The 18,326-nt window shown below is 40.1% G+C and overlaps 1 protein-coding gene across 3 annotated transcripts; it reads left to right on the top strand.

Moving 5' to 3' along the window:
• Positions 1 to 52: 52 nt before the first annotated feature.
• Positions 53 to 17,071, top strand: LOC108872683 (SPARC-related modular calcium-binding protein 1). 3 transcript variants are annotated; one of them, XM_018660497.2, is made up of 11 exons: positions 53 to 745; positions 7,152 to 7,326; positions 7,686 to 7,910; positions 8,357 to 8,410; positions 8,714 to 8,761; positions 9,780 to 9,845; positions 9,958 to 10,150; positions 11,039 to 11,118; positions 11,437 to 11,524; positions 13,283 to 13,647; positions 16,071 to 17,071. In XM_018660497.2, exons 1-10 carry the CDS (start codon positions 668 to 670, stop codon positions 13,629 to 13,631), a joined length of 1,356 nt encoding a protein of 451 aa, XP_018516013.1. In that variant the 5' UTR covers positions 53 to 667; the 3' UTR covers positions 13,632 to 13,647; positions 16,071 to 17,071. The 3 variants fall into 3 exon arrangements, with proteins under 3 accessions (XP_018516013.1, XP_018516014.1, XP_018516015.1); XM_018660498.2 differs by having other exon boundaries at positions 13,283 to 13,636; XM_018660499.2 differs by having other exon boundaries at positions 9,780 to 9,839.
• The last annotated feature ends 1,255 nt before the right edge of the window (positions 17,072 to 18,326 follow it).

The raw sequence follows: 18,326 nt of genomic DNA on the forward strand, positions 1-18,326 counted from the left end.
CCACGTGTAACTTTAAGTTTGTGGGACCTGTTTTACTATATTCATGAGATCTGAAAACCCAGAAGCCTGTTACGCTTGTGGGGTCTGACAGTGACCAAAATGCTTTACTTTCAGTCATACTTCTGTTTTTTATCAACTTTTTGAAATGGAAATTCAGCCTGAACTTGTATTTAAGTTTGCACAAGTGACCATACTTTTACTGTAATGAAAAGGTAGAAGTAGTGTCATCAGGGAGAAAACTCTGGGCAACCTGTGACGGTAAATCTGTCCTTATGTAGACAGATGGGTAGTAGGCTACGTAAAACAAAGTTGATTCAAGCAAGTGTATATAAAAAGAGTGCTAAAAAAATACATCACTTGTTCAACTGGTTTTAACACGTGCACCGGAAATGGGCAGTACATTGGGGCGAGAGGAGAGTCTGCTCTGCGCGTGCAGCACCCGACACTCGGACCTGCTTTTACGCGCGGTCGTGTTGGAACACCTCGAGACATGAGAAGCTCGATGACATCCGAAGAACAGGCGGCGAAGTCGTGACGTGACCCGGTCTTTGTTTACGAACATTTTTTACAAAGATTGGCCGCTGCCGCTCCGCGCGCACTGCGGCGTTTTGAAACCCCGGAATACTAAGGCGCGCGGCCGCACCTCTGGGCCGCTGTGACGGGAGTGATGCTCGCCCTCACCTTTGCCTGCAGGGCGCTGCTCGTCGTCCTGTTCTCGGGGTCTGTTCAGACCGAAAGGAGAGGGGTAAGACCTGAATTCTAATGTTATAAAAAGTGGTCTGTCTACTAAAACTACCGAGTCTGAAACATTTGTGGAGTTACGTCTGCACTGCAGGTGTTCTTTTGATGCCGAGGATTATACTAAAAAAGTAGGCCTAACTATTGCCCATTAGTTTAGTACGGCTTAATAAAACACACACGATACTAGCTTGTGCCTGAAAACTGAATGACTGCAGTCTAATAGGTAGGCTATAAATGAGGCAAAATCACCACCGAAACTTTTTTCAAGCTTGCATATATTAAGTATGTAATTCAAAAGGCTGCATTTTTAAAAAAGATTATTGGCTTATAATTGGCTTATTTGCAGTGCTAGAGGAAAGTTCCACATGAGCTCAACTGTGTCAAAACAACAATCAGTTATTTTGTATACTGATTTTGAATGGTTAGCCTTTAGATCTGACGTTGTTTATTGAAGCTTATTCAGAATATTTATTTGCCACTGACATAGGCCACTGTAACATTGAACTTGTTTTGACTCTTAAACCGATAAGAGGCTTGAAGCTTTCATTGCATACCTGAAGCTGCAAACATAACAGAAGTAAACAATATGTACTGAATACCGTTAAAAACCAAGTTAGAAGAAGTATTGAAGAAGAAGTTTCTATTATCATTGCTATTATTATTTTTACAGGAATGCTCCATAAAGTCAAACATTAAGCCAATCGAAAAAACTTGAGTGGAAACAATGCAGAGTCAGCTTTTTAGACCAAGATCCTATTCTCCATTGCTTAAACCTTCCAGAAGGGACAGAAGAAAGATTTCTCAGCACCAGCCTACTCCTTTCAGTTTTACCCAGTCTAGATAACAAATACAAAAAAGCTTTTAATCTATGTAATTTGCTGGCTGTTTTTGGACCATGATCACTAATGGCTCCAAACTGGTCTCATCAGCTTTGGCTTGTAATTGGTTTAATGAAACTGAACAGGCTTGACAGCACCATCCCAGGGCTGCGCTGTGTTATTTTGGCAATTCTGGCAGCAGTAAAGACAACATTGATTTTCAAGACAGAGAGATTAATCCTCATGTTTGATTCAGAAGTTCCCTGATGTATGTGTGAGTTCCCTGGAGGACAGCAGGGTAACTCTGGGCAGCAAGACCAAACCACAAACACACACAGACACACATACACACACATATCGATGCCAAGTAAATATTTAATTTGCTACTCAGGGGAAACAGACAGGTGTGTGTGTGTGTGTGTGTGAGAGAGAGAGAGAGTAAAAACGAGCCACAGTAATCCTATAATATATTTTAAAGTATGCTTTACAAACATCACAGCTTCACTGTGATATTTGCGTGAGTAGATACAGAAATATGATAAAATGTGAAACATGGTAACACTATCAGAGGGGTATTATAAACTCTAATATAAACTCTAATATCAATATGCTAAATGATCAAAGTCAGTCATGTCCTAAGTCTTATGACAGCCATTAGTTTCTTATTGTTTCAGTAAGGGGGAAATCTCAAGATTTGAAATCTGTCAGAGTAACTACTAAACTGCTTTTGTTTATTGACCAAATAATTGTCTTATCTTCATACAGTCCATAGCAGGACTTTTTGGGAAAATGTTCCTTAATGATCCATTTAAGTGCCTCTGGGAAGCTCTGACAACTGAGTGACGTTTGCTGCAACTTTTGCAGTATTACTTTTCAGAAACTTAATTTAAAGATACCTGTGGACCAAAAGCTAGCTAGGGGCTGTTTGATAATTTGACAAATAAATTAATAAAATAAAGAAAAACGATACAAGAAAACATGATGTTCACTCACTGTGATATTCCAACTAAATTTCAAGGATCTGCAAGTTGACTTGCTCACTTTACTTGTATGAACTATACCCAGTGACAGAAATAAATCTGTTTTGGAAATGGTCAGCAGTTAATGTAATGTGCAGGTAATTGAACTAAAACATACAAAAGTGCTGGTCCTCTCCTGTAAGGTTCATATAAAATTAGCAGCACAGACACAGTCTGTTTACCTGCACGTCTGATTCTTCCTCAGACAAAGAAGTGTGTGTGTTTGCGTATGCATATGTCATCAGTGCTGATGGGTGTGTGGAAGTGATGTTTCTCCACGCACACCTCTGAATCCCCTGAGATGCTCAGCAAGTCATCATCATCCCTCCATGTGTGTATGTGTTTAACATTTGCAGTACAGATTGACAGCAGAGAGAAAAAGCTGCGTTCACAATGAACCATTCACTCTTCAGCGAGCTCCCGTACGATAGCACTGGCAATTTTTTCAGACGCTAAAACCCTCTGCTGGGTGTCAACAGGCCTTTCAGCAGCATCAGCGACCCCCTTTCCAGGCCAAACATCATATTTTTCAAGAGCTCTGGAGATGAGTTTTTATGTTTTCCCTCAGCAGCCAGTCGGTGGTATCTGGAAGGTGTGAGGCACGAGGAGACAGTGGTGGCTTGTTCTCGCTTTCTCTGCTACTCGCTTACTTCCTCTCTCTCTCTCTCTCTCTCTCTCTCTCTCTCTCTCTGTTTCTCTCACTCTGTTTCTCTCACTCACACACTCATGGCTGACATTTTATAGGCCTACAAACTGTGGTGGTAATTGTTTCAACACTGAGGATATTGTAGTTGCTGTAGTTGTACCTGACAGACAGGAAATCCAGTCTCCCCAACACTTTGCACCTGGCCTCCTGCCCTCCACTACTCCACCCTTTATTCCCCTCGTTCCTCTAACCTCCCTCTAGTCCTCCTTTTTAGTCATTCCATCCATGACTTTCATTTCTCTCTCCATTCTCTCTCTCTCCTTCATTCTTCACTGTTATTTTCCTTCCTCTGTCTCTATGTTTCTTCACCTACCTCTTTCATTCCCTCCTTTCTTTCTTTCTTTCTTAGCACCCTTTCCCCCCATATTCATCTTCTTTCTTCTATTTTTCCATTTCTTCCTCCACTCCCCCCCACCCCACCCCCATTCATTTTCTTCCTTCCTCTACTCTGATTTCTCCCTCAGTTTTAATGGTGGTGCACTCTTCCCACTCCAACTTTTTTTCTTTTCTTCCTTGCACGCCTCTCACCTTTTTTAAATCTACTCCTTTGCTCCCTCCTGTATTTCTCCATCTGTTTCTCCTTGAATTCATAAATTCCTCATCTATTCTTCAGTTTTTACTCTCCTGCATCCTTCATTCTTTCCCCTGTGAGCCCTCATTCCCCAAGTTTTCTACTCTTTATCCCATTTCCTGCAGTTTTTTCACTTTCCATCCATTGTTTAACATTTACATCCAAACAAAATGGAACACACCTGATGATTTCATTTCATTTCATCTGTTATTTAACCTTTATGTAGCCTGGAACGTCATGTGAGATATATTTATCTTCACACTGATGCCTTGAAAACGTATGTTTTCAACTATTGGTAGTCAGAGAGTTCTTCACTGTGTCAGCTGTTTGTTGAGGTCTGGCTGCACCCATGTGGTTCAGGGAGGGTTTGGAGCAGAAATTATTTGTGCTTTGCTTGGACTGAGGATATATTCTTCATACACTGTTCCAGTTTCCCTAACCCAGTCCTCCTCCTCCTCTTCCCTCCATCACTCCTTTATTTCATATCATCTTTCTAAAAAGCCACATTTTGACATTTTCACTTTAGGATGGTAACTGAATCAAACTGAAACTGTAAAAAATAAATAAATAAATAAATAAGCATGACATGACAAGTTTTGGTGAACTTTCACTTAATGACTTCCCAAAGACTTTGTAAGACTTTCCTCTTGGAGTTTTTGTTTACTTCATTATTCTATTTATTGTAGTTATTTAGAGCTGCTGTGAGTTTTCATTATCAATTAGGACTGGGCGATGAAATTATATAACATTAAATGACATAAAACAATATTACTGTATAAAATGATGTGATTTTCCTTGATAGAAATAATAAATGGTCAATAAATGTTCAATATAATTAATTTCCATGTTTAGATAGCATGAACAGAAATTAATCATGAACCACCAGTCACATCACAGGAACAGAGCTATGCATTGCACAAGTTAGGTTGTAAATTAATTAGTTTTGTTTTTCCACCTCAGTTTTGTGAAATGTTCCACTGTTTATCTTATGATCAGACCATGAAGAAAAGTTTTAAACCATAGTTTAATAGTCTTCAACTTTCACTTAGGAGCAAAAATCAGCCTTTAAACTTGAAAGAAATAAAGATGTGACATTTATCATGATAATTATCAATATTGACTGACATGAAAACTTTTATCATAGTAACATTTTGTCCATACCACCCAGCTCTTTTTGATTATTTGTTCAAATAAAAGACCAAACATTTTTTCAATAATGGACAAAGAGGCACTGAGTGAGAGTGAGAGGGTGGGGTCAGTAGCCCGCTTTGTTCATCAGTGTGTATGTGTGTGTGTGTGTGTGTGTTACCTTACATGTTTCTGGTGTTTATAGTGAGTCTCTGTGGCAGTGTGTCAAATCTAATGTATATTTTGGAGATGTGTATGAGGCTGTGTGTGATCCTGAGCTGAGAGAGTGCTGTCAGGCACCCAGAGGAGCATGTGGGAATAATTTATATCATAACGCTTGCCAGATTCTCCTCTCCTAACACAGTTTTTTAGGTGCCATTTTCTAACATAACATTTCTAACATATTAGTATTTGTAGTACTGCAGCATCTTAAAATTAGCACCTATCACATGACTCTTAGTATAATATCATATCATAGTGCTTGCTCGTGGTGGGAATTGTTGAGTGTACATAATATTATAAAGAGTACAGTCTGCTCTAAATTAAAAGTGCTCTGAGATAACATCTGTTATGATCTGGTGCTATATAAACTAAAACTGACTAGACTTATGTTGTTCTGTATCATCATCCTTGGTCAAAATTACTTACAAAAACTGTTATAGCGCTTTTATCTATTTGCACCTGTGGGTGAGCAATGTCAGATACTTCTGTTATTTTATCTTGTTTACACACAGTTTATAGGTTTTGAAATCAACACCTAGACAAAACAGATGTGCATGGTGCCCTAGGAGGAACATGGATTAGTAGAAGACTTACAACATAGCTAGATATTAAATGACAGTGTGAGGACCAAGAGCAAGTTAGTAGGAATATTTTTTGCCACTTGATCTGTGCATTAAAAACCAAAGGAGAATTGCTCAGTGGACACTTAGTCACTGCTGTAAATTTTGATTTTACTGGAGATGAGGTTCAGTTTTGGTAACTTTGAGAACCAATATTTGATTCTTATGCAGTTACAGGTGAAATGAGGGTAGTACAGATCATGGGAAGTGTATTGATAAAGAATTTGTGCCAAATGGAAGTTGCTCAGTATATTAATATTTTTTGAAAGTGACACATTTATTAAAGGATTTGGGCCAGAGATCTCATTGTTTTTGCTCTTGGTCAGATACATGCAAATTTTTTTGTTTGGCAATAACAAAACTTGTGGAACATTTTTCTTCCATTCAAAATATTTTCCTCCGTGGCCTTCTGAGCCTCTGTAGCTGTTTGGTAGCTTTGGAATCTTTGGGGGGTACCCAATAAAATTCAGTGTAGAGGTTGGTAGAGACTATTAATGCTCTTAAATCTTAAAATATTTTTGAACTGGTCAGCCCGTTTTAGAGGAAATAGCATATAGTATAAAAAGCTGTTGGCCAAGGATCAGGCTGCATAAACCGTTTGGGAAGAAAATGTGTTTCCATTGGCTGGTTAGAGGCTTTAATAGTTATTCCAAAATATTTTGCTGTCAGAAACTCGTTTTACAGTTGTGAAAAAGCTCCTATTTAGGTTGAAAAAATGTCGCTCGTTTTGCTGTCAGGCACAAAGCCAGTCACCCTCCTTCCTCTTACAGTTTCCTGATGGCAGAGACAGAGATGGAAACACAGCTTCTCTCTGCAGGGCAGACGCTGTCATCCTCCCCTCAATTAGTGAAGTTTATTCACCCATTAGTTTGGAAAATTGGTGCTCTCAGAGTGAAAATGTCAGGTTTAAGAAAGACAGAGACTTTTTTTCACACTCTGCGTCTGCTCAGTCATCCTGAAGCATTTTCATGTTTCAGATGTGTTGATTGTTGACTAACACCTTCTCTCCTCTCTCACTCTCTTTCTCATTCTTTGATTCTGCCTCTTCTTCAGTCCAGTTTTTCGACACGTGACACTAAAAGCCACTTTATCCTTCACAAACAGCCATGCAGGGACTGATGCCTTTCACTCTATCTCTTCTTTACACCTGCAGTGTTTCGGACAGTTTTATTAGTCCACTGCCACACATAGGGTGACAAAACACATGGAAAGTAGAGTTTCCTCTACATACTCTATGCAAAAAGAATATATTTCTGCAGCACAAAGTAAGAGTAGAAAACCATAAGACAGCATGAACATTAATTGTGTATGTTTGTGTGTTTGTAGCCTCTCCTGATCACAGAGAACATGTGGCCCCGTGGTTGTGTCCTGGACTGCCAGGGAGGGCGCCACAGAGTCGTGTGTGGCAGCAACGGCAGGTTGTATAAATCACTGTGTGCCTTCCAGAGGGCACAGTGCATCAACACACAGCTGCGTCTCGCTCCTCGCGCACACTGCTCAGGTACATCATCCCAACCTGTGGATAATGTTCCTCATGTTGCTCATATGTTGATGCTCATATGTTGTATGCTAAAACTACTGTGACTTATTTCTGTTTTGATCCTGACCATAATAAAAACACAACACTGTCCAGACCTTGTACAGCACAACACTTCACTTCATTTTGACTAAAGAAGTATTCAACCATTTCATTAAATTGTAATCTTCTTTCAGATTGAACTGACCTAGCTGATAGAAATACTATACTGCTAAAGAAAAATGACAACTTCTTATAGTGGAGAGTTCAGCAGAGTATGCACATCTGTCCTCATGCCCGCTGACGTTTGGATAGAAATGACTTGATTTCCCTTTTTATTTTAGATCTGAGCCAGTCCAAATGCCAGCTGGCTCGGGCTCAGGCCCTGGAGAATACCGTCCACAGTCACGATAGTCCTGCAGCTGCCATGTTTGTGCCGGCATGCCACCCAGACGGTCACTTCCTGCCAGTGCAGTGCCACAACCAGACCGGATACTGTTGGTGCTCCACACCTGACGGCAAACCTCTCAGTGGGACCTCAATCCTTCATCTCATCCCCGACTGCACTGGTCAGATATACTTAACTCAGAGTCATGCAAATAGGTGACATATTGAAGGAAAAACTACCTCTGTCATGGATTCTCTTAGTGCCTGTGGAATTTAACAGGAGAGACACACAACTTTCTTCCAAAAGATATTCCTTCATTTGATGATGGTGGTGCAGAGGGCTGTCTGACCCATCACTTCAAAATCTCAAGTGTTCAGTTGGCTTGAGATCTGATAACTGTAAAGGACATGGCATGTGATTTTTATACTCATCAAACCATTCAGTGAGCCCATCTGCATTTCTAATGTTTCACTGCAGTTTTTTTTTCAGTTTCCCCCTTTAATGGTCACTATCTGTTTGTATCAGTTGTATTTTATAGATTAATATATGAATCGCAATTGAATCTGCTTGACATTTTGTATATTTTCCACACTGACATGGTCTCTTGTAATTTATTATCCTGAACAGATCACATCACCAAGTTGGCTCAGACAACTGATACAGATTCAACTCAAATCAAAGGTGAGAAAGAGGCTTTTTCTGTTTCACATTCATTATGTCAACATTCTTATATCTACTTGTGCCTATGCTGTTTTCATCTGTGACTTTTTTCTGCCCTTTTCTGGCATGATGCTGCCAGACAAATCTGCAGAAAGTTTAACATTCACAGACCACTTCACATGCCAAAACACGCCATGAAAATGTCTTTCTGTCTGCCTAATTTTCCCACCATTCTCGCCTGATTCTTCAAATGCATTCCTCCCTCTGTCTGGACTGTTTCCTCCCTCATTCGTGTTACATTCACTCGCTTTTCTTATGTTTCAGGGGAAGTTGGTGAACCTGGGCCTACGTTGGAACCCAGAAGACCTGCAGGTGACAAACTTGTGTTGTACACTTAATGAGCATAAAACAGCACTGAATATAACTTTATGTTTTTTCATCTACTCACCAATGTCCTCCTGAGACCCAGAAAAAAAGGTTTTAATATTTAGATTTTCTGTAGAATTTAAGTATTGTGCTTGAAAGAAACATATTACAGCAAAAAAAAAAAAAAAAAAAAAATCAAACATGTTATTAATTTATTTTTCATCATATGTCCCTTATAGTGGACATCGGGTCTTGTTTGGTCTTGATTTTGTCTGGATTTCTGTTACAATTTCATAAGACATTAAAACCAATTAGATGAAGGAAACACATCTGAACAACAAAACATTTTAAGAAATAACATCTCATAGTGGAGCTTTTTGATTAAACTGCATTCTGCACACATGATAGTCAACTAAAGTGGGGTTGTTAGGTCATGTCATGCACTGCAGTAACAACAGATCATGCATGGTACAACAGGAAGCAGTTTTTTTTGCCTTTGAAATACAGAAGGAAATGTTACATTTAATGCACTTGACAAATGTTTTCCCTTTGCATCCTTCTCTCCTGCACTGTGATGTATGTACTGCCTCCAGAGGCCTGGTGGTCTCACCTGTACTTGATCCAGCTTTTTGTGGCGGCCAGGTCAAAGAAATGCAGGAACATATGGACGGTCCATTTTCTTGTGCGGCTTGACATTGAGCAAAAGTTGATTACGCGGTCACACAAATCAACTCCACCCATGTTTTTGTTGTACTTAGCCACAACAGCGGGTCTAGTCACAGTAACATGGCACTTTTCCTGCACTGACCATCTCATGCAGCTGTCCTGGGGCTCTATCTCATGGACACTGGAGGCCATCAGAACTGCCATATACTGATTTCATCCAGACTATTGACATTAAAGTTTTGTTTGTTTTATCATTGTTTGTTTTCTTCCCACTTTTCCTTCACTCCCCCCTGTACAACACATAACCAAGCAGAAATCCTTTTTAATCGTTCTTTGACTGTAATATTCTCTTGTCCAGAGCTGACAGCTCCTCCGATCTGGATGACCATCCTGATGAACTCAGTCAGAAGACCCACTGGTAAAAGTAGGATGGCCTGATGTGAAGTTTACATATGAGTGTGTAAAAATATTCTTATGCTCTGCAAATATAATTATATTATGTGTGTGTGTTTGTGTTTGTGTGTGTGTGTGTGTAGAAAGTCCTCAGACATGCGAGCGTGAGCGAGCATCACTACTCTCTCAGAAGCATTTAGCCTGGCAGGAAGAGCGTTTTATCCCAGTATGCACTACAGATGGCCGCTACAACCCCGTGCAGTGTCACAGAGCTACAGGTTACTGCTGGTGTGTCAGGGTTGATAGTGGCAGACCACTGTCTGGCACTTCTGCAAGGTAACCAGTCAGTTAGTTCTATGGTTCATTGTGTTCTCTAGCATTTTGTTTGACCCTTATCTTTTCTTTCCTTTTTTTCTTTCCCCTTCCTCTTCACAATTTTTCTTTCTTTCCTTTTCTTTTCCTTGTATTATTTTATTTTCCATTCTTTACTTTCCCTTACTCTCCTCCCATCCTCTCCTCTTCCCTCCCCTCTCCTCATTGGAAGTGGCTCTTTCATATAGGCGCAGATGTAATTACGCACAGAAGCATTTCATCTTAATTATCCAATTTTACACCAGTCACTGTCACTGTTCGCTGGGTGGGATCCCCTTAAAGGAAACATACAGAACAAATTGGAATAAATTGCACTTGAGTTGTTCTGTTCTCAAGGGGTTTTATCAGTGTTGTTGATGCTCAGCTGCTCACAAACTCCTGAGAGGAAAATGTTGGATGTTTTCATGTGATGGTTTTCTTTGGTTCACTGGTGTGAGGAAAACTCCCTGCGGCCTCATCATGTTTTTTTTAGTCTTCCTCCTGATGAGCAGTGCATACACTCTCTGGTTGTATTTAAAAAGTATTTTATCTTCTTTATCAGGGAAAGAAATTCAATTAAATAATACATTAATTTTGACTCTTGACAGATATTCAATTTTTTTATCACCAGATTTATCTAAAAGTAGCATCACATAAACAGAAGAACCAAATACATTTTACATTTCTGTATAGAAATCAGGTAAATTTCCACTCTCTCAACACTTCTATGAAGGTTATAATCTCTTTTAAAGTTTATTTGGCTTAATCATCCTTTGGGAATTTGTAGTTTGTGTTGCTGTTGATTTGTATTGTGTTAGAGGTATTATAATGTTGGTTAATTGACATTTAGTTGCTATCTCTGTCTCTTTGCAGGAATCATGTACCAGACTGCTCTGGGGCAGAGGGAGACCCAGAAAGAACATACATCTCGTACAGGGAAAAATCTCTGCCTGGTAAATATGACAGTTTCTGTCACATACTTGGATGAACAGAAAGATGATCTGAAGTTTTCATCACTAAAAAAAATCTGCAACATATTTCAGAAATATTCCCTTGTAAGCACAGAAAACCATCCTTAGTGTACAGGAATGTCTGCTTAATTTCTAATTTATAAAATATAGGATTTTTGTTTGTCCCCACTCCCAAGGGAGTTAATAGAAACAAAGCAGTGAACATGAAACCGGAGGGAAGTCAATGTCTCCCTCAAGGGCACTTAGGGCAGGGTAGACTGTCATGTGTAGCAGCCAAAGACGGATGTTCTGTTCCCACAGGGTGTCCCGGGGCTCATAAGGAGAAGTTCCTACAGAGTTTGGTCAGAGTTCTGCAGCTGGAGCGAGCTGGAAGTCTGAGTCCCTACCAGTAAGTCTACTGTACATCACAGCAGGTGAACTGGGGTGATCGATGTAGTAGTGATTAATGATCTCCAGTGAAACTCCAAATGAAGTCTGAAATCACTGCCTTTTAATTGTAAATTGGGAAACTATTGAGTGTTCACTGAATTGAATAAATGAATGAGGGGGTGATTTTGGACACAACCACAGTTTACATTTATTTAGTGATTATTCATGACAAGCAACCGTCTTAAATACAGCTGGCTTTAAGAAAGCTATTGACTTCTCTCCATGTGATGATTTGTATGTATGAACTACAGCACAAAGTGCAAGAACTATGTTATTACATTTGTGATCTTTTGAGAAGTGCAATTTGAAAAGAACAATCAGATACTGGTAGGGCTGCCAGGGTCGACTCACAAAATGTCAATCGACACATTTTTTTTTGCTTAGCACATACACAGAGCAATGCAAGCAGGGACACTGAGGCAGGTTGCAAACTTAATATCAGAGTCTGGTCTTAAAATGACTGAACCACAAATTAACTGTGATGGAAGTTGGCATGGCAGACTCGTTTGTGTTGGCCACTCTGATACTCTCAGCTACAATGTCTGGCTAACAGCACCGTCAGCAGCCTGGCAGGAGCAACACTCCACAGTACTTTCTCTGACTGCATAGAGATGTGTTTTTAGTGAAAATATTGAAATTGTCACTGAAACTCATGCCAGTGTATATTCTGATTGCCAGATCGTCTATGAAAAAAAGGAACAAATAGTTGAATTTGCATTTTACAGCCGATTCTGATTCGACTAACCAAATTCTGAGTTCTCATCATAATTTAATTCATATAAGCAGATCAGGGAAAACACCTGACTTGTTGTATCTGGAGTATCTAAAGATAATTAAACATGATTTGGTTAATATTTAAAGTTTTTCACCCAATCCCCTTGTATTCATCACTACAAAGATGTTGCCTGCATCTTCTACCTCATGAATCATTTTCAAACTTATTGCCTTGACACCCCTCTGAATCTGGGTACATGCAAACTATGGGAATCCATTCATCTACTTTAAATCAGGCTAGATTAGACTTTACCTCTTGAATATGTAACCTGCCACATGTTGGACTTCTCTGGATGCAGAACTCCTCCTCTGTGACCGCTCAGAATACCAAATGAACAATTTCACACTTCAGAGATCAACACAGATCTGAGCACATTATTAACTAAACCACACCGAACAGAACAGACCAAATTCAACTGTTTTCCTGTTCAGTGTCTTTCTGCCAATCAGCACTTCTACTTACCTCATTCCCTCCATCTGTTTCTCTCTCTCACTGCATTCACAATAATCCATCTTCATAACTAACATCTTCAATTCATCTATCTTTGTGTCATCCTCCACCCTCTTCTCCACATCACTAATATTACTCTTCTATTGTATAATAGAGGCCTCTCAGCCTCGCTCTGTTTTAATGAATTCCACATTGTTTGTGTTTTTGTCTGATACAGAAAATTGAAGCTGAGGTTTTTGCTTGTTGTATAACTGATAAGGAACCCAGGAGCCATCTGGTGATTTTGTTTGTCAGCAGGCTGCCGTGTCCGTGTGAAATTTGATATTTACCGAGTTCCTCAGGAATACCATGAATAGGACTGCTGGGTTAAATTTAGTGCAGGTGCAAACACTCAGGAACACTTTGTCAAGAGCCACAGAAGCCTGATTACAGGATGCCAGCTTCTTGTCCTGTCTCTCACTCTGTGGGTTTTATCCCATCTCTTTCCACCAGGATTACAAACGCACCTCCTTCCAGTTCTCCCTCACCATTTTCAAACTCTCCAACCTCTGCCACCCCATCTTCATCTTCCTCCCCCTCCTCACCTCTGAACGTTGCACCCTCCACTGCTTTGGAAGTTGTAGAGTCCTCCAGACCAGAGGCAGTGTTGCAGTGGCATTTCAGTCAGCTGGACGTGGACTCCAACGGTGTGCTGAGCGAACGTGAGGCTCGACCTCTTCGTCAGTTCTTGCGGCGGAGGCTGAAGCCGCGACGGTGTGCCAAGAAGTTTGCTCAGTACTGTGACAGGGATGGAGACCGAGGCCTGACGCTGGTGGAGCTGAGGGTCTGCCTGGGCCTCTGAAGTGGGTTAGTGCCATGTATGTGTGTGAGGTTTGTTATTTTGGTTTGAAGATACTTTAAAAGAACAATGTTACAATGTTTTCTTATTTAATAGGGGTAAAAACTGAATTATTACCCTAAGATTTAACCAGACTTTTTTGCCTAACACTAAATCAGGCAGCGTCAAAAAACTGTGTTGATCTCATTGGTATAGTCTAGCAGAGAGTAGTGTGCATACTGTGACTGTACCACCTGTTCAGAGCCAATTAACCAATTAACTGCATTCAGAGCAGGTGCACCAGCTGGACTACAGACAAGGAACCCAGTCCCCAGTCTGCCTCCAGCTGGTGCTCTGGGCAAACACACTCAAGCCATAGAAAACTCAGTGTACCATCAGAAGTTCAGGTCACGTGACCTGCTTTAGTTCAGGGACAACAAGAAAGAAATTTGGCATCACTGTTAAAATTCAAACACATCTCCATGTTTCCCTTCATTTTTCTACTTCAAATGGAAATGAAAATGCAATATTGAAGAAGGAAGTAGTACTCATGTTTTCAGTAGAGGTAACAAAAATCTTTTGACCAGTAATTTGCAGTCTCAGGCATGGTTGGGCTTTTAAATTCAGGATTCCCCCTGTAGTATTTTATTGTATTTTTGATATATTGTTCTACCCATCTCTAATCCAGCATGTCTTCTATCTCTGTTGAGATGCTAATACTGGACTCTCAGTGGAAAATACGATATTTCACTCTAAATTGTACAAAAGTACAAAAAACTCTCAGGTAAAGTACAAGTACCTCAATGTTGTACTTACTTGTGCAACGTAAGTAAAAGTACCAAATTACTCTCTACCACTGGTTGTTTAAGATGCTTTCCTCTCAGTGTGCACAGCTCTCTCTCTCTCTCTCTCTCTCTCTCTCTCTCTCTCTCTCTCTCTCTTACAGACACACACACACAGAGCTATTCCTCTCCTCACTGCAGTGTTATCGTGACTCCTCATTGGTCCACTGCCTGAGATAAAAGGGTCTTTTTCTTCTCTCCAGGTTGTTGCCCCTGTTGATCCCTGGAGAGCCGAGCATTTCAGGCTGGTTGCCAGACAAATTATGCCCACCTATGTCTGAGTGTTTATGTACCTTAGTGAAATCAAAACAAATGTGGGCAGCAGTAAAATGGCCTGCTTGTCAGTCACAACTCAGCCGTGACACCACCTCACTAATCAGGCACCCGCAGGCGACTGACAAAGAGTCTTTTTCTGCATGAATATTTATGACATTTCTATTGACATACACAAGACAAAATATGTGGTTCACACAGAGAACTTATAGTGCCTTACTACACCGTCCTACTGAACAACTTTACAGTGTAATACTATATGTTGTAGAGTAGAAACATGAAGGAGAGATGTAAGAGAACAGTAATAATTTATGTTTCTACTTATGTGTAAATAATGTAGGTCTGTATACATTTTTAACAAAGTACTCTTTATCCAACTGGAACAATCCCATTTCAGTTTGACATCAGTGGAACAGGAATTATAATGCTACACAGCATTTAAAATCCCATTACAGTAATTTACAAATGAATTTTCATTTACAAGGTGAAAGGAGATTTGAGTGTTTATTTTTATTACTTTGTAAACAGGATGAGGACAGGTGACTTCACACAGTGGGCTTATGTAATCGTTTATCAGGATGACTCTGTGAAACTATGTATATTTTGAAGAGGACTCTCTTCGTTGTTTTTCTGTTTTATCCATAAAACTCTGGTTCTGATGTGTAGCCAACATGTAGTACTTACTTTATGTAATGGCTAAAACAAAAACAGTAAATTGGACTTAAGTAAACTGACACTAGCACTGTTGTTGTCCAGGATTTTAACTGATTGTTGATTTGTGGTTATTCAGGATGATCTTTAAAACTCCACACTATCTGAGTTTCTGCTCCAAAATGAAGAGGACTAACCTGCTACTGGCAGGTTGTGTTACTTTTGGGGATATAAAGCAATGAATTCCCTGTTTCCCTGTGAATTATTGTCATAGTAGAAAACACATACAGGGAGAGTCAGTGAGAGAAGGAGCAGGGCAGAATGGTGAAGTGCAGAAATAGAACTGTCCAGGCGAGTAGGAATTTGAGGATGAAAGATATTAAGGAAAAGGGTGAAGACAGACAGGAAGGACAAGAAGGGTGAGGAGCTGCTGATAATTCAGAGATTGAGTGAGAGGGGGGGAGGTGTGGCATTAAACTAACATGTGTCTGGTAGAGATAGCAGTGACCTCCGGTGGTGATGGAGGCACAGCCTCCCCAGAGATGCTGCCAACACCCAGCCCACTGATGTTCACTGGTTAAAGATGATCTGCTGAGCTCCAGTAAAGAGGACTGTAGTTTGGGTTTATTTTTCCTCCTCGTCAGTTTTTAATATATTTATCTTATTTTCTTTCTCTTGCTCTCTCTTTTTCTTACAGAGTCAAAGCCACAGAGAGCAACGAGTCAAATCACCCGATGCCAAAGGCCAATGTGTTTCCTACCACTTCATTGTCATCTTTCAAGGGTCTATTTGTTCATTCATAAGATCGTCGAAATGTCATTGCTCACATCCTGTGCTTCCAACTCTGATTAAAAGACAAAACATTATCTTCATCCATCATCTTCACTCTTATTATGGTGAACCTCCCGGCTCTACAGGATATATCGTTTATCTGCTTTTTATCAGTTTAATTGGCATTCTCACCCTTTACAGGCTGCACACAAGTTCCACGCAACAGACATAAAAACAGTAACATGTTATGTTTTATGTGTAATCATACTGGGCCTATGACACAATCTACTGTATATGGTCACTCCAAGTCAACATTTAATCAAACGTAAATCACAAGTATTTATTTCACACGTTCATCAGCATATTTGTTTGTATGCATGTGTTTTGCAAATATCAGCCGTCATGTCTTTTGTGTTACTGATGTGTCTTGATGTGTCCTTCTTCCCTGATGTGCCATTTCCTTCACTCCTCCTTTTCCTTAAATTATAGTCGTGTCTCTGAATCCTCTCCCCACTTCCTTCTTTTGTTTTACCTCTCACTTCTTTTCTTCTCTTCTTTCCCTAATCTCCATGTCCCTCACCAAACATCCTCACCTCCTTCCCTTTGCTTCCTTCCCTCAGTCCCTTCTTCTTTCTTTTCTTGGTTTTGTACATACTTTGATTTCTCATAATTTAAACAAACAACTTAAACTTTACCAGGATCATGGTGTAACATATTTGGGTACACACAATCATTTGTTTTGTACATCATATTTTAGACTATTTCAGTCTGCTGCACTTGCCAAGATAGATTTAGTGTTTGCTAACTGATTGTGATTTTGAACATTAGCCTGATGAACATCCAAGTAATTCACAGTTTTTGATGCAACTTCCTGATATTTGTAAATGTGATTTTAATTAAATGATGGCGTCATCTTCTTTTCATTAATTGGAGTAGTGATATTGTGAATATTGTTTGTTTCTGGTTGTTTGAGTGCCTGTAATAAGGATGTGAACAGAGTCATTCTGTTTTTTGTTTGGTCTTGCAGGAACGTCGCTGGTTGTCACAGCAACAGCTGCCATAATCATTGTTTCACAATAAACAAATCACCAGATAAACAGGAAACAATAGAGGAACAGCAGGTCTCATAACAGCCAAGTAAACATTATTTCCCAGGGTGTATTAGCTCCTGTCCAAGGTTATCACTGCAGCTAAATGTGATTGGAAGGGATATTAAAAAGGCACCATGGCTTCCTAACAAGTCATGTGTCCTGTGATGTTAGTCCTCTGTCATAAAACTACATTAGCACCCCAAGGACAACAGGGTAGATGGCAGAAATAGTAGTCTGTCACAATGGCCAGCCTGTAGAGGTCAAAGATCAACACCAAGCTTTTTGGTGGCTCTCAAAAAAGGCTACCCAAAGAACAAAATTATAAAATGTTTGGAGGTCCATCAACTAACAAACCTCTGTTTAACAATGACAAAGTTCCCAGGACTTCCTAGAAAAATTAATGGCATCTTATAATGTGACATTATTAAACTGCAAAGAACATTCATGGTTACTAACCCAGCCACTGTGTGATGTTTTAATGGGAACTAAAGAGGTGAGAAATGAAACACTAGAGTCCAGGTATCTGTGCACAGAACACTAATTTACTGATGTTTTAATTGTTTTAATAATTTACTTTGTCAGTTGATGTGAGCACATTAGGGACTGTATGATATCAGAGGGTCATTCTAAATATAATCTAATGCACTTTTATTGAAAATTCACTACTACACGGGTAAATGAAGTGGATCGGCGCGGTCCATTCCAGCCAATCATGGTGTTCATGCTCCTGCACAGGTGGTGGGAGGGTATAAATAGTTCAGTAGGTGAAAGAAAGTGAGAAATTCCCGTGCATGCTAATGCTACTGGAGAGTGGAGGCAATGGCAGATAAACATAATAGAGTCTGCCTGTGGAGGCCTGCAGGCAAACACCTCTCGATAAACAGCCGAAGAGGAAACGGACAGAGGAGTATACTTTTAAAACGAAAAGCTACGGTCAGGCCAACGGGGAAGACCCCCGTTAACGTTAGTGCGGCTTTGCACCAGTGGAGGGAACTGAAAGGCCTGAAAACAGACGCGGAGGTCGCTTCTTTTCTGCTTGACAGGTGGGTAACACTAGTTTTGCTGTATTTCACAGAGCCAGTAGGGCAGCA

The sequence above is a fragment of the Lates calcarifer genome, linkage group LG21, assembly GCF_001640805.2.
Source record: "Lates calcarifer isolate ASB-BC8 linkage group LG21, TLL_Latcal_v3, whole genome shotgun sequence".
NCBI lineage: Eukaryota > Metazoa > Chordata > Actinopteri > Centropomidae > Lates > Lates calcarifer.